The sequence below is a fragment of the Stylophora pistillata genome, chromosome 5 (genome assembly GCF_964205215.1).
Source record: "Stylophora pistillata chromosome 5, jaStyPist1.2, whole genome shotgun sequence".
NCBI classification, from domain to species: Eukaryota; Metazoa; Cnidaria; class Anthozoa; order Scleractinia; family Pocilloporidae; genus Stylophora; species Stylophora pistillata.
This window is the reverse complement of record NC_142523.1, coordinates 19,956,721-19,982,518: the sequence shown is the minus strand read 5'-3', so window position 1 is coordinate 19,982,518 and position 25,798 is coordinate 19,956,721. Positions and strand designations below refer to the sequence as shown.

General features: G+C 37.3%; 2 protein-coding genes across 5 annotated transcripts in view; one reads left to right on the top strand and one right to left on the bottom strand.

Moving 5' to 3' along the window:
* Positions 1 to 15,254, bottom strand: part of LOC111343373 (cAMP-dependent protein kinase type II regulatory subunit) — a 19,374-nt gene extending 4,120 nt beyond the window's left edge. The window contains exons 1-9 of one of the 3 annotated variants that reach the window (XM_022950542.2): positions 15,139 to 15,254; positions 5,636 to 5,671; positions 5,288 to 5,340; positions 3,718 to 3,801; positions 3,193 to 3,299; positions 2,220 to 2,265; positions 1,568 to 1,629; positions 770 to 815; positions 610 to 657 (exon numbers count right to left, since the gene is read on the bottom strand). In XM_022950542.2, coding sequence (XP_022806277.1) covers positions 610 to 657; positions 770 to 815; positions 1,568 to 1,629; positions 2,220 to 2,265; positions 3,193 to 3,299; positions 3,718 to 3,801; positions 5,288 to 5,340; positions 5,636 to 5,671; positions 15,139 to 15,232 — 576 coding nt within the window. In that variant the 5' untranslated portion in view covers positions 15,233 to 15,254. Of the gene's footprint in view, positions 1 to 609; positions 658 to 769; positions 816 to 1,567; positions 1,630 to 2,219; positions 2,266 to 3,192; positions 3,300 to 3,717; positions 3,802 to 5,287; positions 5,341 to 5,635; positions 5,672 to 6,028; positions 6,426 to 8,502; positions 8,900 to 15,138 lie in introns of those variants that run through there. The other 2 variants (XM_022950541.2, XM_022950540.2) reach the window with 2 other exon arrangements.
* LOC111343375 (uncharacterized) lies at positions 11,622 to 25,798 on the top strand. Of its 2 annotated transcripts, none has more exons than XM_022950544.2 (3): positions 11,622 to 11,768; positions 20,040 to 20,144; positions 24,876 to 25,798. In XM_022950544.2, the coding sequence occupies exons 2-3, from the start codon at positions 20,087 to 20,089 to the stop codon at positions 25,346 to 25,348; spliced, it is 531 nt and encodes a 176-aa protein (XP_022806279.2). In that variant the 5' UTR covers positions 11,622 to 11,768; positions 20,040 to 20,086; the 3' UTR covers positions 25,349 to 25,798. The 2 variants fall into 2 exon arrangements, with proteins under 2 accessions (XP_022806279.2, XP_088617623.1); XM_088761497.1 differs by lacking the exon at positions 11,622 to 11,768 and adding an exon at positions 15,513 to 15,537.

The following is a 25,798-nucleotide window of genomic DNA, read 5'->3' as shown; positions in this document are numbered from 1 at the left end:
TTACTCACGGTAAACGAGAGGGAATTAAAATAGGTGCATAACTGTCAACGTTTTTAAGGTAACCATGCAATTTCAGCTGCTCTTTAATTACTCCTGGTTGTTATTAACAAAATGTTCAATATTTTAGATATAGTAACTTGTGAGCTTGGATACCAAACTTTATAATTTGGTTAGTAAAAAAGATGTCTACTAACCCAAAGGGTTAATGATCCAAAAATTAAATTCGAGCCCTGCTTTAAGTTCATTTTCTGAGAGACACATAAAACTGTGAACACCTGTAATATGTCTATTTAAGTTATACTAAAACAACTTGGATAGTGTTGAGGGTGCACTCTAATTGGCTACTCAAATCATCCTTTCCAATTCACCTTTCTGCTACGCACCTGGGATTTACACCCGAAAATATGGTATTCATTGCAAGAATAAATGAGTTAAAATCATCTTTTTGTGCTATCTTATTCCACTGTTTTAGTACACAATAAAACAACTTTTCACTCCAGGGTCTGTGGCTAGTGGCACATATTTACCTTGCCATTCCACAGCTCCATAAATATCTACCACTAGACACCTCCACTATGGTGAATAGCTGTAAAATATTTTATCATTCACCTTTTTGGCAGCAGCTTTTAATAATATCCTCCTAAATGTATTTCTGTCCTGTTAAAATAATGAGTACTTCATTAGCACATAAATTGCAAGGCCATCAGTTAAAATTAGATACTGTCTTAAACATTCTGACGGCAAAAGTGCTCAAAATGTATTTTCTTACCAGAGCCCAGAGAATTCCTTCAGATGTTGCCACTATTGTTGCTGCTCTGCAAAGACAAAACAATTTCACAGGCACTCCATGCAAAATTTACTTTCTTGGCATCCTAGCTGAGTTTTACTTCTCTTGCATTCTCTTTTACCTACTTTTTTTAACTCTATTTTTGGTTATTAACTTCTTGATATTTCCTTCTCAGAAACTGACAAAAATAAATACATGCAATTGCATCAAAAACAGCTTTAAAATACCAGCATGGTTATAAAAAGGTACAACATTTCAGTTACCAAGTTGCAACAAACTACATAAAAAAAATTTAAAACAAATTCACTACAAGCCCTGGTTGTTCAAAGGTTGGATAATGCTATTCATTGGATAAATTTCTATCTGAATGATAGAGCAGCTAGTACACTTCGCTATCATTTACAATGTATCTGCTTAAATAACAATTCATCCCTTGGAGAGTGTTAACTGCCCTTCATACAAGTGAGCATGTCTGATACTTAGACAGAACTCCCTGCTGCTGCATACATCGAGGGGGGGGGAGGGGGGGGGAGGGAGTGGTACCATTTACCTCCCTTTCCAGCCATGCATGCCCAAAAGTTTATCAGGCCAACTGGTATGGTTCTCATTGGAGGGTGGAGCAGGGTAACAGATACATTAAGTCATTTTACTCAGTCAGAATTCCACTACAGATATCAATTTCTGCCTGTTCACTTTCATACCAAAATTCATTGGATACTGATAGAGATGCCAATAAAACATTCATACAATGTTTGAAATGATGTACATGTATGAAGTTACCTTGGTGTGTTATACATCAATGCAAGTTCACCAAAGCTTCCCTTTCCATTGTATGCTCCAACCTATTAACAGTTGAACAAATCAATCCAAAAAAAAAAACATTATTTCCTTTTTGAACCTTTAAATAAAAAATTTTGAGGGTAAACTGCCAGTACCATTCTCCCAACATCCTGAACAAAACATTCCTAACACTCACTCAATCATTTTCGCAAGTAAACAACAATTCCATCCATTTCTCCTTCTCCTCTCTGATCCCCCCCCACCCCCCCCAACCTTTGATAATGTTAGGTTTTAGAGTCAAACACATGATAGAGAACAGGGTATTAACATCAACACTGTATAGAGCTGTGTGGTAGGGGGTAGGAATTCTTGGCAAGTTTATTTTTTGAGTTGAAAATTTATTTAGCTTGCGCAACGCCCATGAGGAGGTTGAGGAACAACTGTCGTGTACCATATCATTTTGGCCAGGATTGTAGTTATATCTCTATCGACTTAAATTTTTCGTGTAAAATTGTAGCTAAGGTACACTGTATGTGTTTTCAAATCAACCCCTCACAAATTTAAGATATTCTATCAATTGTTTTTTAAGTTCAGGCTTTAATAGGCTGTAAAATTTCTAAAGCCAAACTAAAATGCATGCAATGATTCTTACCAGTTTATCATTGCCATCAATTTTCACATAAATGTCAAAAATGCCCCTGTTGAAGATTTAATACACAATTTAAATGTTAAGTGATATCACATATTGAATGAAAAAGGATAAACATAGGGTAATGCTAGAGGTTAATTCAGGTTTGTCAAAGGAATCTGACCACACTAAAAAACCGGTTTCAACACATTTCAAGTCAAGAAACAGGGCATTACAAAACTTAGCTAAAGTTAGGTCTTTCACTCCCAAGATCTCATCAGTAACTCTCTCAGCTGTTTGCTATAAAATTCTCATGATGTAAATTGGGAGAATTTAGGTATTGGATCAACCAATATTCCCCCAATTAATAATTAACAATTATCCCACCAGCACATTTCTGTTATAAGATGGTAAATAATACTGCCAACGAGGCACATAACACCAAGTTAGCTATGACCAAACTGGTATCTAAGAGGCCTGAATGGAATAATTTTCTTTTGTACAATGTTATTATCCACAATGCACAGGACAAGTGTTTGTTCCAGCTTAAAGTAAATCACACTATGGCACATATGGGTGAATCATTTTCCATTGGTGATTTGATATATGAGTTGATAACCAGAGCTGAGTGCACCAATCAGAACACTGGAAATGCAATAGCCACAGTTTGAAATTAAATAATGATCTGTGCTTCTGGGCTTGAAATTTGATTGAATGATATCATGAGATTAAATTCTTTCTCAGTCAATCATGGGAGTGGAAGGGTTACATCTGGATACTTCCAAATTAGCTCATTATGTCACAGCTAACAAGTACACATCTCTCAATTTCTGAAGCACTATTTTTACTACTCCTGGTTGGAAGAACAACTTTGTTGCAGGTTACCACCAGAAAACTTCATCACGATCTAGGCCAGTTCAGTATGCTCTTAAAATTACACAATTGCCTCTTCCATGATTTGTTCAGAAAAACCGAGCCTAGAAAATGCAACACTTACTTGTCTATGACATAAAAATTGTCACCATCATCCCCTTGGTCTATAACATGATCTCCTGGTTGCACTTTTCTTTCAAACATTGCATCAAGAACCTCATTAAGTTGTTCCTAGAAATGGGAGTTGGGGCAAAGTTCAGATGACGTGAACAATGGATAACTTTGATTTGCAATATACCATATCAAGGGATGTATTTTGTCAAAATTTAGAGTTAAAGTTAATGATTTTCATTCATTCACTTAATATCTAATATTAGAAGCAGTTGCAGTGTGGATTGTTCAAGACTGACATGGCAACAGTTTGGGTAATTTAATGAGTTACCCAGGACAATTACAACAATAGCAAATAGAAAAACTTAAATTTATTGCATGAACCATCCAGCCCCACTCACACAATCCCATAGAAAACCTCAATGAACGCTGATATTGTGTAATATAATTTGTTATAATTTGCTGTTTCAAATGGTATAATTCTCTCTCTTCAAAGAAAAAAATTTTCCTTTAAGTACTGAGACTATCAACAACTTACCACAGCAACATTCTTGAAAAGCAAAATATTCTTGACTGCCTCATTTAAACGCTTCCTTTGTTCATCAGTTTTTGGATACACAATCTGCAAAGAAAGTAATATTGATTTCAAGACCAACAAAGAAAGAAATTTCAACATGATGCAAAATAAAAGAGTTTTTGCTGACAGGTAAATTTTGTATTGTGACCTTAATGATAGAGAAGATGGGAAAATACTTTTTAAATCATGTGATCATATATGGTTTGTCACAAGATAAGAAACAAACAATGGTAATTTCAAAATTCTGTGGTTTATTTATCACTCTATAGCTATTTTATTTGTTCTTCTTGTCACAAGTATTTTATCAATGTTTTACTTTGCTAATGTATTTATATCTCAGAGGAATTATCAGTGTTTTCTAAATGTATATTAAGTATTATTTCTTGACTTAGTATTGAAGTTAAGCAAATGTCACAACATTATTTTTGAGACATTTTAAGTCATTTTTAAAAACTTTAACCTAGATGGTTTAAAGTTTTTTGCTTTTATCCAATGTTTCTTCATCAGATGTTGATGAAGTCATAACAGACCCATGAAATCTATGCAAAATTTAAAAGGGACAAAGACCATTTATCAGTTTATCACCTCAAAATCTTACAAATAAGATTATTATTATTATCACAACTTTTCATTTAAAAAATGCATGAACTGCCCATGCATTTTGTGATTAAAGATCAGTTGTGATATTAGAAGGTTTGCAAATTACACTTGCCAATGTCTTGAGCTTTTACGATAACTCTCAAAACACCCCTTATATCTATAAATTGCAAAATAGCAAAACGTATTATCTCCAAAGGAAAAAAAACTATTCTAAATTTTAGATTTAAATATTTAAATTTATCGATTAGCATCATTCCGAAAGCACCTGATGGTCGCAGGCATTTAATGATAGCCCAGCAGGAAACCATCTTGAATACTGCTCATGTTTATAAATACAGTTTTATCTCTGTGTATAAATCAATTTTCAAAAACACTTTTCGCACAAACATTCTCAACAAGATTAATAATACTCACTATCTAATGATAGCTCAAGGATAATCGTGGTAATATTACAATAATGCAAGATACAATTATGAACTTGAATATTTTTTTTTATCCCTAGGACAACAGATCACACTCTGGAATAATGCTTGAATTTTGATGCTCTAAATAGCTCTCATTACGATTATGCTGGATGACTAATGCACAATACAAGAGACAACATGGACAGGAAACTGATCAAAATTACTTTGCCACGCTCTTCAAACAAATATACTGCAAACACAAGATGGCTTCTGTGTTTTGACTTCAAACAAAAAATGCGCTTTACTACGAAGATAAAATGTTTTTTGTTTTTTTTTTTAAGATCGACTTATCTCCATTCAGCAACTGTTTGCGAACTAAATCGCCAGAACTAACTTTTAACAAAAGAAAGATTAATTCAACCGAAATAATGCAGATTTCGTTGCATCCAATATACAAACAAGCGAGGACTTGAATACAGCGAAAACCATACGTGAAATGATAATCGATTTAGCTCTTTGATACTAACCGGGTTCTCATCGCCATCATCGTCCGAATCAGGGTTTAATGGTTCGGCACAAACTGAAAAAAAAAAAAAAATACAGTGAAATTGTGTTCTTTGAAACGCGAATTTCGTTTTCAGCCTAAAAGTCCTCTCTTACTCCTTCTTTAGTTTCATAATCAAATAAAATAGCTTGACACATTTTTTAAGCTGATATTAGATCGAGAGAACACACAGGTACGGAGTTGATTTCACTTATTAAACCGCATAATGTGTAATGGAGCAACGAAAGAACGATACTTATCATAGCATTTGCAAAAGCAATTGACCAGTGAACTGAACAACGAAATGAAATCAACAGCGTCCGTAACTTACCAGATTGGCGTCTTGCATATCGATTTTTAGGAGGTTCTGAAATATATTGAAAACGATCTCATCAATAACAGAAGTAAGACACTACGCCACACGTAGTTTCATTACCAAATATTTGATTTCATTATAGACAATCAAAGAAAAGGCACGAAAGCAAGTCGCTTTGCATCTTCTTATCCTGCAACACGTACAAACCACCAGTTGTAGACAAAAATAATTCTTTCATCTGACAATCATGCCATAAGTAATGAGACAAAAGTCATATTAAACAAAAAGGGCAATGAGTTAATGAAATAAAAGCCTGAAGAGTTCTTGAACTCCTTCCGGAGTTTCGGGACTTCGTTGTCAGATAGCTCGATCGAAAAGATGATTGATTGACTTTCGCACAGTTTATACCTATATCTCCTTCGTCGTCTTCGTCATCAGAATTGTCACCACCGTTCTCTTCTGCATGAAAGCTAACACCTTTCGACTTCTTTTTTGGTCCGTCCTTGGAGCGCTTCTCTTTTATCTTAAGTTTCATGAAGTAATTGGCAGCAAACTCAACAATATCGTCCGGTTTCTCCGACAAAACTTGATACGTAAACTCTTGCAGCAAATCTGTCAAACCACCGGGTATTTCCAATTCCATTTCCATGTCCAAATTTCCCAAAATAATTCTTCCACATGAAATACAACGATCTGTCTTAAAGCTCTACATTAACCAGCATGTCACCTAGTGCATAAAGCCAGTGTTGTTGTGAGCAAACCACATTTGCGGACATATCATGGTTACACAGTCATTGCGCCTGCCTGAAACTTTGGCGGTAAACGTCATTCAAGACATAGCAGACTTTGCTGCAGCCAATGAGATCAACGAATTTTACAAAACAGCCAATCATCTTCTACCCCTGCAGTTTGTATACTTTGAGATGGGTTTCCTTGGTAGCACAGAAAAATTGATGTTGCTCATTTTACAAATAGTATGCCAAATTCAGTTTATCTTTGCTGGCAAATGGATTCTCGTGACGAACAATATTTCAAGATGATGTACTATCAAAATACACAGTAGTTTTCGGTCAATGGCGTGAGTCTTTTGCACATATTTCAAATTATCGTCTTCCAAATTCTTACGTGTTGAATATTCTTTGGATTTGAAACACGGTCAAGCTGAAGGCCACTTTTATATTCATTGTGTAACATCTCTTTCAGTTCCCTCACGGCTAAATTCCCTGGTTACCAATGGTTACTCTAAGAGTTCTTTCAAGATTTAATCCCAATATTTTCAAGATGCAAATTTGTACTAATACAGGGACTTATTGTCAGTAAAATAGCTCAATATATATTGTTTGTAAGATTTGATAAATAGACCGACGAAGACCTTACTAAAATTATGGCTCCGATTCAGCAACAGAATCGAAATGAACATGCTGCAAACGTTTTAGCGCAATGAAAGTGACCTAATTAATTAAAAGACATGAGTCGGCAAGGCGGCCCGCCGGCTGTCATAAAAAAATATTAAAAAAGAAACATAAAAATGCAAATTTAATACAACCGAAGAAAAAAATAAAAATTCATCCGAACCTTCGAAATTACTTGTCAGAACAATCGTCCTGCTTGTCAATTTTGACGAGAAAATTAGTCTACCAAGTACACGACTATCGGTTATCTAAGAAATGGACGACACTGTTTTTTTTTTTTTTTTTTTTTTTTTTTTTCAAGCGGGTCAATAATAAGCTACATTATTTCCATTTCCAGAACAGACTTTTGCTTTTTTAAGCGAAATCAAAGTCGTTTTATCAAAAATACTTAAGTACCTTTTTTTCGCTGCTATTTCCGTCTAACAAAGACCTGGGCGTAAGCGCTCGAATTTCGACTATTTGTCTCAATTGTACCAGACTAGTATTCCACATACAATTTTTGCAACTTGTATCGCTTGAAAGCACCACAGCTGGATCTTCAAGTTCAAATCTAAACTTTCTAACGCAGCTGATATCTTTAAAACCTCAAACCGCCAACAGAAACGTAACGAAAACAATGCATTACTTAACGAAGTGAATGTGCTTATATATCAGGGCTATGGTGGTCAGAACAGAATCTTTTCAGTAAGAATTCATTTTGTTTCTGTGTCGCTTTAAATCTCAATATTCTAAAAAAAAATTTAAGGCAAGCAGAACAGCTAAATGAACGACCACAATGTTGCTACATTATACACTGTTTTGGAATAAACTGTGCTCTCGCTAAAACAACAGAATTAACAGTCTAAGCTTGGCGGTTCGTGGCCGTAAATTAATATATCTGCCATGTTTACCAACCGAATCGGTCTGTGCACACTAAATACATATAACCCAAATGACCGGCTGCTTTAGAGGACATTACAACTTCAAGTAGAATTTCTTTCTGCCTCATAGAATTAATAACTTAAAGTTTTCAACACCGCAGGAAACATGTTTGCCTTTTCTTTTAGAAAACTCGAGAGAAGAAGGATGTTGAATTGAAAACAACCACATTTTGACAGCAATATTTGCTTAAAAATATATATCTCTAATAGCCCGTTCGCTGTGGATAATACTTCTAAATTTTGAGCGTATATCTAGGTTTATCTGCTCGGCCGATAAAACCATCGATGCTTTTGTAAGCCTTTATCTTGATAAAGACAGGGAGCAATTTTGAGTGGAACTCCTGCACAATCAACTGGTTGCTTGACCTAAAGAGGATTTCAAACTGACCAAACAAAATTAACCGCGAAATCCCGAGGCTTTGTGATTCTAAAATCCGCCATAGAGCTCGATTTCGGTGATGTAATAATGTGAGTAAACTACAAGCCTAGAAGTTAGAACAAATATTAGAACAGTTTTGTTCTACGGTGAAGAAAAAAACAAGCGTATTACCTGGTGACGATGTAAGTTCGTCGTTGTAAGGCGTGGAAGGCGCTGGTTGAGAATTTCGATTCTTCTTTCCCCACGAAAACACCTTTTTCATTCGTTTCCAACTGCTGCTATAGGCCATAATTATTGACACTCGACTAGCGCATGCAACCAGCGATCGATCGAAAATCCCCAAACTTGGCGAGTAAGCGGACGATTTTTTTTTCCAATTTCTTTCCAAAATAGCAGAAGATTCTCCCCCCGATCAGAATTCACCGCGAAACGTTCGACTGATCGTTATTTTGGCTATAGCTTAGGAGAGGGTAAATCCATTTTGATCCTAGGCAACTATTTGCGGTTTTTGGATCTCCTATTGTCGCCGTTCAGCTGCCAGCGTCTTAATTATCATTGAAATAAATGCACAGATGACGATCTTTGAGTTTAGTCAGATATGTGACTAGATACTAATGGCTAGATATGCAGATTAACGAGCATTCTCAACCGCGTCACTATAAAGCCTTTGAAGAGATACGAACTAATGATATCATAGAGACCAAGCCCTCAAGCCCTTGAACAGAAAAAATATAAACACTGTATCTATAAATTGTATTAATTATTTTAAAACCGTGTGGCAGCTCAAAATAGAAACGTCAATTTTTTTTCTGTTTTTTTTTTTTTTTTTTTTTTTTTTTCGAAAAAAAATAGGAGAATTGCGAGGGAGCAAAGAAAAAGATGAACTAAGAAACAGAACGAAAAAAACTAGACTGCGTTGAGATAAGTTCATAGTGACACTGAAAAATTTAATTCAAAGAAAAATGCCACCTTTGACGGTTTTCAGAGTAGGAGGAGCCACAACTTTTGTTTCTTTCTTTCTTTTACTTTTGCCATTAGTTCGTTTACTTTTCCTTATACAAAGATGAGGCAAAAATTATTTACCGTAGAATGGTTTCGGAGACATGGAAAGTTAAAATTTATGATCCCATAGTAAACGTTTCGAAAAAATTTCGAATTTGTCATATATACTTTTTATTCAAAAATCCTTCACACGCCAGTTTTAAGACATTGCAAATAGAATTTATGAAGGTGTTTGTGCTCATTTTCACCTAAAATGTGGAGCGATTTACGCCGGTTTTAAAGTCTTTATTGGAAAAACGCTTCGCATCGTCGAGAGCAAATAATTATTGAATTTCGTATGCGCATATTTACGATTACGACCTTAATATTTGTCTTGAAATTTAATTCACACTTATTGAATTGTGGTTTGTCTGGCATACAATGATTTATTTAGGATTTCGTCCTTCAATAGGTTTGCTGACTTATTAAATTCTGTTAAAAGTGTAACATAAAATTTTCTTTCCATGATTAAAACCTCATTCAAAATGTATGTTAATACCCCTCTGACCGCATAATCCTGAGATAAAAAGAATTCAAAAAGCTTTGCCGACAGGTTTTTATATATACTAACATTATTTTCCTTACATTAAAACTGCGCGCCGATACATTTGCAACACACTTTGGAAGCTGTGACAAAATGTTATTTGAATCAAGAAAAAACTGTTTTCATTTAAAAAAAATCTGTTAAATATTTAACTTTTCCTTTGCTACTTTTTAATTTAAGCTGTTTAAGACTTTTAAGCGACATATTTACTTTTGATGGCTTATTTGAAGATTCTTTGAGTCATTATATAATACTGAAATATTCAAATATTACAAGCGCACAATATAGGCAGAACTGTCAAGTTATAAATACGTAGCTAAACGGGAATTTAAAAAAAAAACAAAGAACTCAAATAATTTATTATCTTTGAAGTGATTAAATTGTTGTCTGCAATGACACTTGTGAGGTTAAGTTCTTAGCTCCCCTTAAATAATTGATATGTCACTTTCATCAATGTTTTCAGTAGTCATATTTAGAACTTTTTCCGCCAAAGGAGCCACACGCTTTAGTACTAGTAGCGAGCACCAAATTTCAACTTGTCTTCAAGTGAGATGGACGAAAGAGGTACACAAACAAACCTCTTTTGTGCGAGTCAAATAATCCGGCATCACATTTAGTCTTGGATCGTTCTGCTCTGTAATTAGTCTGGTCTCCACCAGGCAGATTAAAGCACTCGTCGAAACCAAAGCTATCAGAATGGCCAATCAGGAGGAAGGTATATACCTTTCAGGGCCAATGAGAACTTGAAGTAAAACCGCGGGAAAACGCGGGCGACCAAGTCATGATTGGTTTTATTTTTGCATGTGATTGGTTGAATTAGTGGCACGAGTTTTCTGGACTAGCCACAGAGCGAAGTAAAGCAAAACTAATGCAATACCGGATTACTTCGAGTGATTTGTGATAAATTTCTAGAGGCCCGAACCAATCGCGGCACTCCCGCGCTTGGGATCGTATACATGCGCCTCTTTTAACAAGGCTCCTTAAATGCCCCTGGTTCTGATTGGCTATGGTAACTTGCATAGGTTTGATTTCGCGACACTCGACGCTTTTTTGATCATGTTTGTTCAAGGAAGATTCATTTGAAAATTCTCAGTGTGTAATCACTTTACATCAGATCTAGCTCCTTTCCTCTCGAATCGCCATTTGATTTTGATCAGCTCTAAAGTTACAGAGTTTCAAAGTGGGCAAAATTGTAACTTTGTCGAGGTCGAAATTATGGCCGATGGTTTTTGTTAGAGAACTGGTAAAGAGCAATTGCGGAGGTAATGGGGACAACAGTAACGGTTTCGTTTACACGAAATCGAGGCTGAATAAAACAGTGATATTCGCAGGCTAGCGCTCAGTACCCTAATTGCGAAGTCAACGTTTAGCCTGCTTTTAAAAATTTCGTATTTTCCCCTTCATTTTCACTGCTCTTAAAAATAATCATAAATCATTTTCGGAAGTAAGTACTCATGACAAAGGTACAGGAAATCCTGTTTTTATAGGGAAAAGGAAAGGTTCAGGTGCTCATTTAGGATATGTTTTTCGCTCCTTCCGTCGATTGATATTCCCCCCAAATTTCTGTGATTTAATCAAAATTCCTTGTGAGTGTTTTTTAATTGAATTCAAGAGCAGATCTGTAGACGCCGGCGGAATCAACTAAAAGTCTTATCGCAGAGAATTAAGAGCAAAATGTCAGTACAACAAAAACCGCAACTCTATTACAACCCAAATGGCGACGACCAGTCCGGTGTCATAAAATTTAATACTTCATATATTGTCTCGCGGAAGATTTTTTCATTTCGAGTCTGTACGCTGGTTCTTACCAAACAAGACACGTTGTTTGAACAAAAAGCATCGTAATGAAATGGTAAGAACATGATTTTTCTCAGTTCAATCGAAAACTTATGGCATTTTGAGATTCACCATTTATTGGCTTGGGAAATTTCATTTACATAATTATATAGAACAGCAGTGATATCGCAGAATATGTCAGTCCGTTTTAATTTCTTGTGTATGCGCGTCATGAAAATCTAAGACTACATTTGTATAGCGTTAAATTTTAAGTGTTTTGCCAAAAAAAGGGTAAGTTTTAGTCGCTTCTTAGCCATGTAAGATCAAAACAATAGAATATTGTCTCAGATAACAGAGTTTGAAATAGCAATCTTCTTTTCGTCTCAACGCCACTTTCGCGCTTTTTGTCACTAAAATTAGACATTTTAGAAAAGAAGAAATGCCTACCACTACATTTTAAACTGATTGAAGTAAAGCTCACCTAATGGGAGAAGATCACAGTTCACAAAACGTTCGTGACATTTACTTAACAAAAATTCGAAATGAATTTGTGGCCATTTACAGCGGTAAAATAATCACTAGAACATCAAGTTTTATGAATATGTAGTCGCAGAAATCGTGAAAAAAAATTCTAAATGGAATTCTTCGATCACTAAGGTCTGTTAAGCTTAGAAAAGATTTTCTCTTGGGGTTATTCAATAAGCAAGAAACGCTCTTAACTGCTAATTAAATAACATCGAAGCAACACGATCAGCCAGGAAGAAGGCGGATTTCCCATAAGCTTGAAGAAAACAGAAGAGTCCTTTTTCAGGCGCTTTGCTACCGGTTTTCGTTATGGCTTTATTATTTTATTTCCACGTTTCGGTCTGTTTTGCTCATGCATTCTGTTGATATAATAGTGACTTGGTACTCTCGAATTTCATTTTGAAGCAAGTCCCGGAAACGCTGTTTTTCCGATGATAATATTTCGATGAAAACATTTCTTTCTGGTTTATTTTATTAAACCAAGCTTTCTGATTCAGGGATGAAAAGAACCAAAGATGTTTAAAGACTGAACAAGGCAAGGAAGGCATTTTGTGCATGTTTGAGAAGTAATCGCCGAAGAGGTTGTAAAGCGTGTACGATTTGATGTTTTAAACAACATTTTGGGTACATCGACATATTGAGGTTAATTTCAAATCAGTTTCGTAAAACCAAAAACCAAACAAATAACAGTGGCCAATTAGAATCGAGGAAAGTATTAAAAAGAGCCAATGAGAACTCGAACAGTCTCAAGCGCGGGAAAACGCTTGCTACCAAGTCGTAGTTGCTATAAGCTTTACATCTGATTGGTTAGGAGAGTGAAACAAGCCATTCAGACCAATCAAATAGCGACGAAAGAAGAAAAAAGAACCCATAAATTTCGCTCTAAAATCGTAATATCTTGAGCGTGCACGGCTGCTCAGCCATGTTAGCGTCGTTCCATTCAGTAAAATTTGTTGCGCGTCAGTGTGACGACGTTGTGTAGCCAGGTACTGCCAGAAAGCTTTGTTCGAGAGATATACTGTAACAGGTTAACATGACTATGCCAACGTGCCAACCTTCGGTCTCCAATGAGCCTTAGTTCACGGAGTAAATGTCTATCAGTTGCGGTTTGAGGATACCTGTCGGAATTCTTTTAATTTGAAGGATGTAACGCTCGGTTTTCCAAAAACCTCACCCTATATCAAACCTCAGCAAGTCATTTGCCAAACCTGGCCGCGGCTTTTGATCCGTGCAAGCTAAATTGCTTGGGTTATAAGCTATTAGATCTCCTGAAAACTCCGGCTCTTTCGTCGAAGATCACTTCTTTTGCTTCTGCCTCTGCTTGTGACTCCGACAAATTAGTTCCAGTCTCTAAATTATATGCGTCCAGGTCACCGCCGGACTCAAACGAAAATTTAAATGTAACTGCTCTGATTCTCCCAACGCCGATAGCTCCGTTTGCGATTCCTATTTTTATTTTCACCGATCAAAACCGATCTTACGATTCGGACTTTGAGTCTGTTGGTGAAACTGAGCAACCAGCCTTAAAATCCACATTCTCTCTGAGACCTGGTTTTACTTGATTTGAAAATCAAGAAGTTAATATTCGTTGTAGCTCAAGTTAAGCTCCACAGCAACGCTGATGTCAAACGTTGACAAAATTCATCTGAAATGACACATTTTGATTACTTCTCTTTTTACAGTCTAATTGGAGTTAAAAGAAAAGAACTTAAATATGCTTTCGTGTTTCCCTCAAAAACCTCAATGATTTACCTCAAGACCATAAAATGTAGAGGTTTTCCTGTTTTTAGACTAAAACAGCTGAAAATTTCACCCTTTAAGGCAAAACATACCTACTTAACTCCTATATATGGTAAGGGAGCTCGAGATTGAAAATAATACGTCAGCGGGTACGCTGGAAATAGCCAAAGGTTTTCTGAAACTTACGGGACGTACAGGCTATGTTATTTCTTAAATAAGTTTACTGCACAAATGAAGTGAAAAACCAAAAAAAAAGTATAAAACGATGTTTTTCCGCCTTTTAGTAAAATTTCAGTTCTTTTGATCAGTAGTCGATCTAATTGGTTGTCATTCACTTTTTTAGATATTCAGTTACCTCTTCATTACGATGTTTTTTGTAGTAAAAACAGATATCACAAATAACAAAGAAATTGCGGTTCTTGTGGGATTGTTTTTCAATAAAACACCAGGATTTCTGGAATTCTCTTTGAACTATTCTTCACAATAGTCAATTATATTTGACGTAAATTAAGGCCATGAGCTCGAGGGAATTTTCACGCGGATTAAAGCCATGGCTGATATCATAATCTTCCATTCTAAACTCGGAAAATAGGTTATATCGTTACTTTTATTTCGAATTGATTCTGATAACGTGCACTGAAACTGTCATTTTTGTTTTGGTAAATCATGAGGAGATTTATAATTATCTAAGATTATCGCTGATTATGCATGGTAATTCACACTCAGAGATGTGAGAACCATATAAAATGATCTCTTGCGGGTTTCAGTCGCAGCGAGGAAAAATTATAAAGACACAACTAGACGAAAATTATATTAAAAACAAACCGAACGCCCTGTTTGAAATATAAAAATCGCAAGTGCATAATTATGTGAATAAATAGGATTCAGATCTTCCACATTGACTGCACGTTAAGAATTCCTTATTTGTTTTCGTCGCTGTGAAACTAAAATCCCTCAACCCTCAAAATTTACCACATATTGCTTAGATATTACACTACTCGTTCCATAATTTCTGCATGACCACCGAGATCTTTCAAACTAACTTCTTTAAACATTAACAACGTACAGCAATATATACACCGTGAATTCTAGACACGAAGTAAATACAACGTCAATATCTTATAACGGAAAATGTGCTACAGCAGATATACACAGGTAAAATAAATGCCATATATACTCACCAGCACCAGGATCAATTCCAGACCATTTAAAGCAGGGTTTGTAGCTCTCAGCCAAATTCAGTCCATTTGATTCAAGTGCCATCACTGACAACATGTGACCGTCATTCTTCTCCGATTTCTAGCTATGAACTGATGAATCAGGCAATTTATATTATATCATATTTCCGCTGTTTTGGTTCTTCTACGCATGCGTGAGATTCGGCTAAGGTGAACCTTGCTCTTCTAACTTGCACCTGTAGCCCTTAGACGCCTGTTTGTTATTTGCCAAGTTCAACTGAATCGAGAGTTTCCGTTCCGTTCGATCGAACAACAATAAATGTGCTTGTTTTCCTCGGCTCTGCTGGCTTTAAAAATTGTTTTTCTAAAGACGTTTCAAACTGGCTGATAAGTAATTGCGAGGTAGGAAGTGTTTATGGACTATCCTATATTTTTATGATAATTAGTTCTTACTGCTTGTTTGTCTCATGATTTAGTCAATTCGAATGGAGATCGCGACTTTTCGACGGTATATTACTAGTCTTCCGTGAGCAATGATATCCACTGGGTATGCCCCACATTTCTCTCTCCCCATGCAACGATATATATCTCTTTTATACCAACCAAGCTCGAGGTCTGCACCGCTAAGTTACGGATAAGTCTTTTTCCACTCCGATCTATGCACGAAGCGCGCGGGCCATGGATTCGAACGGAAAAAAAGAGGTTCCGTAATCGTACAGTACGGACCAAGAACACGAGGCTAGTTAATATACTGTATTTAATATATTTCTGGATTTAAATAGAGCAGAAAACTTCAGTTCAGACATACTTTTGAAATTAGCTGGCGGCACAATGAAGTCCGGCCCGCTAAATTGACAATCATGGCGCTCGTACCAACTGAGAGATATGTTATAACTTCTAAGTGAAAAAGAAGACGTCTATCACAAGCAATTTTGCCAGACATTTTATTTTTGTAACAAAGAAAGATTGCGAATAACTTGTTCTTTCGGCAAAAAGTAAAACAGTTTCAAGGATTTTTATCCATGTATTCATTTATCTATCTATTTCAATTTTTCGAGATCAAGTGAAAAATTGAGTGAAATATTTTACGGCAAAATATGTTGTTATTTCCTGTCGACTTGTGGCATAGCAAGGGCTTGGCAAACAAAGATATTTCAAGTGTTAGTGTGTGTGTGTGTGTGTGTGTGTGTGTGTGTGTGTGTGTGTGTGTGTGTGTGTGTGTGTGTGGAGAGGGGGGGTGGGGTCATGGCTGTTCATTTCCGCGCTCCATACGTAAAATGCTCACACCACTGCAATTAATTCTCTGTCTAACAGCGGACTGGTATTCTCGCAGCGAGAAAGACGGATAAATTTGATTGTCTTGCACTGAAAATTGTTCAGACTCACGCCTTTTCCTCTAGTAAATTACAAGGTTAAATTGTATTTTTTGTATGTTAATGACTTCCCCCTCCCCTCCCCCTTTGCTCTATACGAAATTGATGCGGAAACATCGAATGCACCAATCGTATTCGTGGCAGAGTCAGGAGGAAAGTCAGAATAAAGACCCTGTTATTGTTGCAGGAACTTTCTCTTTCTTTATCATCACAGGAAAAACACTAATTTCCGCTGGGAGGAATTTTTTTGAGGTTATTTAGGCAAGTTGCAGATGTGTTTTAATACTTTGAGTTACATCCACTCGATTTCTCTTTCGCAACATTTTGCTTCGGTAAAAGCTTCTTGTTTTGATATATGATCGTTTGGAAATTTTCAAGCATACTTTTAGATCCGATATAATTCATTTTACGTACTGTGTGGCTAAGAATGCTGATTCTTGGGCACTCATTTAAACTGAAAAATGTAAACTTGAAATGATAATAGCTGCCGTCTAAACCAAGGATTTCATGTTCGTGAAACTACCAAATTTTCCTGCCGCATCTGGGATGGAACGGTGAAAAATACTTTGTAATCCGATCTATATGCAGGTGTGCTCAAATGAAAAACATCCCAAAAGCCGGGAAGTTAACGGTGTTTAACTACAAAAGGTATTCAGCAATGAAGCTTACGTATTCCGTTTATACTGGTTTACAACTACCTTTAGCGTACAATTTACTAATTCTGATCAGCGCCAGATCTCTAATAGACCTCTCGCACCGTCGGCTCGCTTTAATCAAGGACCGCTTGACTTTCTTGGCTAATGAAGTATGCTCGTGTCGCAACAATAACACTAAGGGCTTGCTGGCACTCCAGGCAATCCAATCCATGACTTGACCGCAAAGTATACTGACAAGAATTTTGGACTACTCAGTTTGTACACCACACCAAGACGCTATGAGGAAAATGTATGAAAGACATTTTCAGAAAACCATACTGACGGAAGCCATCGGCAAAACTCCGAAAACAAAATTTTAAGTCTCCTCTAATATCGCACTGTTTTATATTAGCATTTGTTTACCAACCTTCCGCCCAGCTAATTCTAGTCTGAAAGTTTGTAATCTGCTTTTGTTAAGCTGGATTTGTCACCTGCAATCACAAAAATTTTGGCTTCTTGTCAAATGGTCGCGTATGTCATTTTCTGTTTTGTTTTGTTTGTTTTTGTTTTTAGTGTCACTATTCACTTTCAAAAATATGCGCGAGGAAACAGATGTGGCGGTGAAATGTGCAGATTAATGTATTTACCCATATGTAAGAGTAACACAGCCTTTGCAAATGTGTACCCGAAACTTATTTCCTTTTCAGTTTAAGGAAAACGGATTGTTTTTGTCCTTTTTCACGATTAACGTAAAATAACAGCTAAACCTGTTCTAGATCAGTCAATTACTTTGAAGTTTCAAAAACATCATCTCCTTTAGGAGTATTCAGAGTTCTTGCATCCAGACTAAATCTGGAAAATTATAGGGGTACTCTTTTTTCATTTCAAAACGTAGCATAATGAAAAGTATTTCGCATTTAAAAGAACAACACATCACCGAATAGCTTGACGCGATCTAAATGGTCGCATAAATTGCGTTTAGTCGAGCAAAAATATCTCAGAAAAAATGTTTCTTTGCAACAGTCATAGTTAACCTCACACATAGACTTTATGAAAAGCAGAATTCCGATTTCATTTGGAGAGCACTCTTCGAAGGTTTAACCAGCTTAATTATAGACAGACTGAGGAGAAGGTTTGGATGCGTGGTGCAAGAGGAAGAAATAAGCTTTCAGATCTGTTTGCTTAGTCTGTCTGAGAATTGATTATTTCACATCCATTTTTGATTACAATAAGTAACAAAAGAGGGCTTGTTACAAAGTCTCACTGACGTTTATTAGAAGTTAAAACATGCAATTCACCACCGCGTTACAATTTTATTTTGTCTAGATTTTTTGTTTTGTATCTAAAATTGTTTGGCGCCCAAAAGACATCTCAACTGTAAACCGGACCCGCGCTTTTAAGCGCGGTTTCAGCGGATAATTGCACCTTTTTATCTAGTTGTCAGCGTCTAATTTCCTCATTTATCAAGTACCCGAATTCCAAACTAGAAAGGAAAGTGATATACCATGTGGTACTCGCTTGAACTCCAAGTTCATGATAACTGAAAGTCTTTTGAATCATCACGCCATGCAAACTGTCTGATAAATGATATCTCTATGACAAATGGAGAGAGAAGGTTAAAAACAGAATTCGCTTTTAAACATCGTTAATGGAAGATTTGCTTTTTCCTTCCGTTCTATGATCATGACGACATCTTAGCACTAACACCGCTAAAAAGAAAAAAGGCGACACAGAGAGTCATTCTGTCAAAAACAGGCGAGATAATTTGACAGGGCTGAAACGTTGCCCCAAGGCTTGGCAATCTCTGTCAACAGGCTGAAATAATTACCTCTTATATCAGCCCCTTGTATAAAAAAGTGACTTCTTTTGATTTGACAGCCGACTTCATATTTCAATAGCACCAGCGTGTCCAAACGAAAAATTCCGGCGGAGACTGTTAGTCATGGTGATCTCTTGCGAAATCCACGCTATTCTTTTTCAACCAGTTTTCCTTCATTTAAATATATACTTCGCTCTCTTTCTTGTTTTCGAAAGTAGAAATACGAGAGTGCAATTAGTGGGAAGCGATTCTACAATTTGGTAATATTTCTCTTCTTAACTGCGTAACGGAGTAGGTCCCACTTCCCCCTCCCGAAAAAAGTCACGCTTTTATATCTCCTCCCTATATATTTTTTCCCAGGGGTGGCGGAGGCCGGAGGGTAGATAACCATGGGAACAAGACTGCTGAGGGTCAATCTGCATGTAATATTTTGGATACTGAATTCAATTGTGTGCATGCATTTCAATCAACAGTACCAGAAAATTAACAATAAGATATCAGGATACTTCAAGATACGAGACAGAGAAGGAAAAAGTTTGCAATTTACTCAAACTTGCTAACTTCCTCTCGCCCCATCCCCCTCTCGCCCCTCCCCCACTGCCATGCCCCTCTCAATCAGGACCTTCGACCCCTGCGGCTCTGCTAAAAGAAAGGTCATTATTCATCTCCCGGGGGTGGTGGTGTTAGGAGGTTTTGAGGGAATCGTGGTTTTTAAGGGGGAGTGGAGCGGGAGGTCCGTCGTTGCCAAAAGAGTGCAGATAAAAGACTGAGGAGGTACCATAAGAATCTTACATAACCATAGTAGGGAATAAATCAAAATTTTATGGTATTTCACGACTCAAACAAAATCCTCCAGCTCCCGTCAGGTAATATGTAACGAGCGGTCCCTAAGACGAAGGGAGTGGGGACACGGGGGATAATTCGCTAAGGGAGGGAGCTTAACGTCGAAAACCAGACTGACCGAAATCCAATATGTCTCACTTATTTTCAACATCTACTAAACGGGGTCACAAAATGCCATTGTTCAGTTGTCAGTTAAAACCGATCGTTGACGGTTGACAATTTAATACAATTTAGGTAAGAGGACTGAAGAACCAACAGCGCTTACGCGGGACAAGAAGGAGATGAACGCATCAAAGCTTGTTTACATCGCATTCTATTCACTTCTAGCCGCGAAATTTGGTAAGTATGTGATCTATCACGCAATGTTCACCCTGGTGGAAATATTTCAGTTTTGTCCCGATCTGGCGTATTTGAGTGTTGTTTACATGATAAATTACTCGAGACCTGTGTTCGTAATGCTTCGCCTCTCTGCGGCAGACCTGTCCTCAGCGAAAACATTCGTTTCGGCGAACAGTTAATACTTGATAGCAGCAAAGAAATTCTCAGGTTTTCGAAGAATCCCGACCACACGATTTGAAAAACATCGCAGACGCCGTGAAGCGTGAATTAACGAAAAAATGTGCAAAAATAAATAGGCGTTCGTTCCTTGAGGACGTTGACCTCTATTCATTAATGTAATTAATTTGTAGCGTCCTAAAGTGGCCATTTCGTAGTTTTAACTGGTAAAACTGATGCATTTTTAAATAGAACAGGAATTCGACAAACTTGATTTTTTTTTTTCGTGATGTCGCGTACAGTTATCTGTTCTGTAATCTGGGTGCAGTTACAAGATGGACTCACCGGAGTCTTACAATAATACCACAGCCGACACTTTTTTATCCTCAGTCATATAAGAAGATAAAATGTTCCTTTGTGACCAATTCCAGAAATTTCTTCGTTGATAATGGTCTACATTACTCTTTAGGGGGTTTAAAAGTTATCTGATAAGAAATTTTGATCATGCAAAACAGAAATTCACAAATCGGACAGTGCCACGTTAATTTCAATTTTTTCTCCTAATAGGCTTTGAGTGCGACTATTGAGAAAACTAGTTTTGAGGCTAGAACTGCGAAACGAACACCCACGCTCCTCTGTTGAAACAATTAGTGTGTTTTAATTTCTCACTGAAGAGCTTCAAAAAAGTGTCAAGTTGATATCTCTGTGATAAACTTTCAAACTACCGACTACGAACCGCACCCGAGTTAAGTTACTTCTGATTGATGAACTCGCTACGCGATTGGCTGTTTACTAAATTGATCATCGGATCATTAAATGTGAGGTATTTTGCCGCTGATGCCTGTTGATATCACTGCGCGGAATAATTTGTCATTTTAAGGAGGGTGCGTGAGAGCGTTGGCAGAGAGAAATCTTGAGTTCGTGTTTCTTCAAACCGCGAACAGATTGGATGAAATATCAAGTAAGTGCGTTGGTTAAGGGGTACATGAGTCCAAATGTGACGAGCGCCCTGCATACTACTCTAATAAGTATAAAATATGCTTCAGTGTGTTGCTAATTTCCAAGAGAATCATTTTTTTAAATATGTTTACGCGTGCTCTGATGTAAAAATTTAAGGGTGTAGGCGAGTTGCGTTTGACCCCAGAATATTTAGTGAGAGTCATCAATTTTGTACCGATAACAGGTGATAAATCTAAACCGACATCCGCTAAAATATTTTCCGGTTACTAGAAAAAAAAGTACCATTTACAATCGATCAATGACAACAGCACTGGTCATGTGTCCGGATAACTGTCGAAGCGCAAGATAAAACCTTGGCCGCAATTTCACCCAAGAGCTGCATGCAATCCAGAGTCACGCTATGAAAACTTCTTTAAGTTTCCCTGGAAAGGGTGGCCAAACATCATTCAAATGGTTGGGGTTTTATCGTCAAAAAAGCCTGATAGTTCTTAAGCAGCTACGTCTGCGCGCATTGGCGAAATGGCTTTGCGTGTACTTACAAAATGTACAAAACTATCAAAAATTAATCGCTTGCGTAAATCACTTCTCGCTAATTGTATTACGAGTATAAGATGTTCCAGTTGACCCGGACAAGTCATCCAAAAGTAATTCCAAACGAGAGAGGGAAAGAAAAAACAAAGATTAACATTCCTTTCGGGAATTTCGGTGCTGATGACGAGTTGGCCACGTGGAAACTTACTTCGTGTAACTCTCGCGCACAGTTAAGAAATATCGCAGCATGTCCTTTCGTCTCGCACAGCAAGAAAAGGTAAACATTTAAGGTTAGAATTCTGATACATACTCTTTTTTAACAATCCGTGCTGATCGTGTAGTTTACTGAGTGAAATTTGTAACACGATTTGACCTTCCTAGCCCAAACGCTTCGCTTCTGAAAGATTAATTAACAAAGATTTCATTAAATCCTTCTTTAAGGAACCCCTGTGGATTAACAATCCCTGTCCTTTTTTCATCACAATCTCGTGAAGTGCTATGATGTTTTTCAGGCTCCGTTTTAACCTTTTTTCCTCCAGATGAGATCAGTTTAAAACTTTATTTACCTTCCATTCTTAGGGTTTGGAGGTTAAACCCTCCTTTTTAAGTCTCATTCTAATCTTTAAGCGACCCTGGGTTGAGAATTACTCAACTGTAAGATCTTGTAATGTAAGAAATAAGCTATCTCAGAGTTTAAACCAGGAATGTGGACAAAAAAGTTTTTTTCCGGAAAAAGGCTTCTAATTGTTCGCGTTTAGAAACACTTTAAGCCGACAGGTGCTAAAATCGTGATCTAGCCTTCCTTCGAGCGGAAATCTTTGAGTACTTGAGAGAAATTTAAATTAGTGCGGAGAGACAATCTCTACCAGCACATCTTCATTATCTTGATTGCGTCACAGCAAAATTTACCTGATACTCCAAAGGCTTAGTAGTGTTGTAAGGAATCTGCTCACTGGCAGTCAATCTTTTTATAGTTCATTTTAAACGAGTGTCTCAAACGGGTTAGGCCCAGTTCAGACGCCGTACTTCAGCCGAGTCGAATCGAATTCAACTTTAGGCCGACCTAAATTAGTTAATCCTGGCTGAATTCATTCAGACGCCGAGCTTATTTCGGCCGAACTTAATTAACTGAAGAAAATTTGTAGCCGGGCCCAGCGCGGTTTAAAGTAGCAAATTTGATAAGTGCTATAAAGATCGAAAGTGATTTGTATGTCCTTAACCCTCAACCGTCAGATAAGCAAGCCAATGTTGGCCGTCAAATGTCTCGGGTATCCTTAATTAAGAACTAAACGATTGCCTTAATAGGGGTTAAGTTCTGTTGTTTATAAATAAAAGTTTTGATATATCATCAAAATACAGTTATGTGGGCCCGGTTCAGACGCCGTATTTCTGCCGAGCCGAATCGAATTCAACGAATTAAGTTCATGTGAATTACGGCGTCTGTTTAACGGGGGATTTAATTTAGATCGGCTCGGTCAATTAATCCCGCCTGACTCAGCCGGGAAGAATGGCTGTAGACCGGCTTTGATTCAGACGCCGCACTTCACATGAGCCGAATCAAATGGATAAATTATTTTATCATTAAACATAAATTATTTTATGCGCCGTATTCTACGCCTTTCGAACTGACACTGATTCTTCGCTCTGTCGGTTCTTTGGGCACTTTGTAGTTGTCCTCTGCGTCAACAACGTCCTTTCCCGCCTCTTTAGTGTATCGCTTGCAAAAAGCGACACATGGTAATCTTTGTTTTCTTCAAAAATAGAACATTTATTGCATAGTAGAATTTCACATTTCAAGCAAGCATATTTGGTCGTGGCGAAACACAAACTGATCAACTGCCGGACTTTATTCAGGTACTTCTGAACTGACCAAATAAAATACTTAGAACTTCCTAACAACGACCAGGATACAAATCACTTTCGTTCTCTATAACACTTATCAAATTTGTTACTGTAAACTGCGCCGGCTCCGGCCACAAATTTTCTTCAGTTAATTAATTTCGACCGAAATAAGTTCGGAGTCTGAATCAATTCAGCCAGAATTAATTACTTTAGGTCGGCCTAAAGTTGAATTCGATTCGGCTCGGCTGAAGTACGGCATCTGAACTGGGTGTGGGCCTAATGCGAGTAAAACTGGTTAACGACAGAACTGACTTCCGGTGTAAAAACACCTCCGGTGTCGTAAAACGTTAGTTATTTATTAATAAAAGTTGTTATATATAAATAGTTCTTTACAAACGCGTCATTATGAAAAATTACAGCAAACTTCGCGCGTTTAGTTCTTATTATAAACGACATTCCAAAAAGTTAACTGTCAACCGTCAAACGACCTAAAATTTAACCGTCAAAAGGGCTTGTTTCTAACCTTCAACCGTCAACGCGACCCCCCACACAGACCCTCTTAAATTCTGCTAGCGACGGCTGATACCCCCTCCATTCCCCTGAAAGCCATGTAATCCTCCCCTAAAATCCTCCGACCTCCCTCCCCACCCATGGTGATAAAAATGATTGGCCCCTTATAGTAGTCTACGATTTTAAGATCTTCGCTCTATTGATATTTGTGGTCGTAATTAAAACGTTAAACCTGATCACTAAACAGCGAACACTAGAAATCGTGCAACGCTAGTAGCATAAAATGCAAGACCTCCCCCCCCCACCACGATATAAAACCCCCTGTAGGTTTTCGTGTTTTAAGAGTTGGGATCTCTGAACTATTTCAAACAAAAATGTTTTTAAAGTGACTGCAGAACAAGAAGTTCATTACTTATTTTTAATTATCAAATGCGAAATTCAAGGGAAAAGTCTGTAATTCTGTTTTGTTAATTTCCAGTTTTTTCGGTGTTGTTAGTTTCAATTTTGATTTAAAAGTATTGAAATGAATACCTACTTTGATCAGCATTTCTATCCTCCTCGGATATAAGCCCCCTCAGTTTATAAGTCCACCTGAAACCCCTTACGAAGTTGTAGAAGCCTCATTGCTTATAAGCGGCACTTTAATAGTGTATCAGTAAATTTACTGAACTTGCCTACATTTTAGCTTATGTTTACTTTTAATGTCTCTTATCTGTGTTTTTCTTTTCTCAGGGCAGTCAATCCACTGCTACTCATGTGATCCTTATGAAACAGATGCCGCTAATTCATCAAATTTCTGCGAGACTCACTCAAGAGTTAAAGACTGCTCGGAACATCCTGAATTCGGAGAACATTACGACTCTTGCTTCACTCAAGTGATTTACAATCACGGTAAGACAATTGCCAAAGTTAAAGAATGCGCTTTTTCAAGTGGTTGCGAAGAGCTGGAGCAAATTCTATGCACGGACATCGTGGATGGGTCGGGAAAACCTTCGCCGCAAAATTGTTGGGTGGATTGTTGTCAAGATGACTTTTGCAACACAGATCCCGTAGACAGTCCAGGCTACGTTAAACGCAGACAGGCTGAGAGGAGTGAAGTTGCGCATGTGCGTTCTAGGGGCAATTTTGTGTTGAAGTCAGCAACGTTCGGTCCCGTGGTAACAATCGCTTTCGTGGCTTTTCTTAATGCGTTGATTCCTTGGTGAAGCCTGCTTTGTGTTAAGATTAAAGGTGGATGGAAAGAATGCTACGATAGCGTGTTGGCTTCAAAGTAGAAGTTTCTTTACTCAGTTTCAAAGGTGTAAACTTTATGGTGATATCATGAATGAATTGCGAACCTCATACAGCAAGTGACTATGATTAATTTTTTCCCACAAATTTCGAAAGAAAATTGAACTGCGGTGTGCACAGAGATTGTACGTCACGTGCCTCCCCTATTTGTAGGGCACGTGGCCCCCACATGTGGTCACGTAGCGTCATGTTAGATAGACCCGAAGAGCTGACCTGAAGTGGATTGTAAGAACTGTAAACATTGTATATTCTCTGAGCTGATATAGCTTTATAAACGATTGAACAGTCTATGCAATATATATATGGCGTAATTAAGATCGAAACTAATTTTTGTGTTTTTGAATTAAATGCTTTTATTGGTTTAA

What these genes read in the sequence shown, in the direction of transcription:
- LOC111343375 (XM_022950544.2), top strand. Translation starts at nt 20,087, where the DNA reads ATGAACGCATCAAAGCTTGTTTACATCGCATTCTATTCACTTCTAGCC. An exon ending in ACTTCTAGCCGCGAAATTTG is followed by an intron (nt 20,145 to 24,875) that starts GTAAGTATGTGA and finishes TTCTTTTCTCAG; the next exon opens with GGCAGTCAATCCACTGCTAC.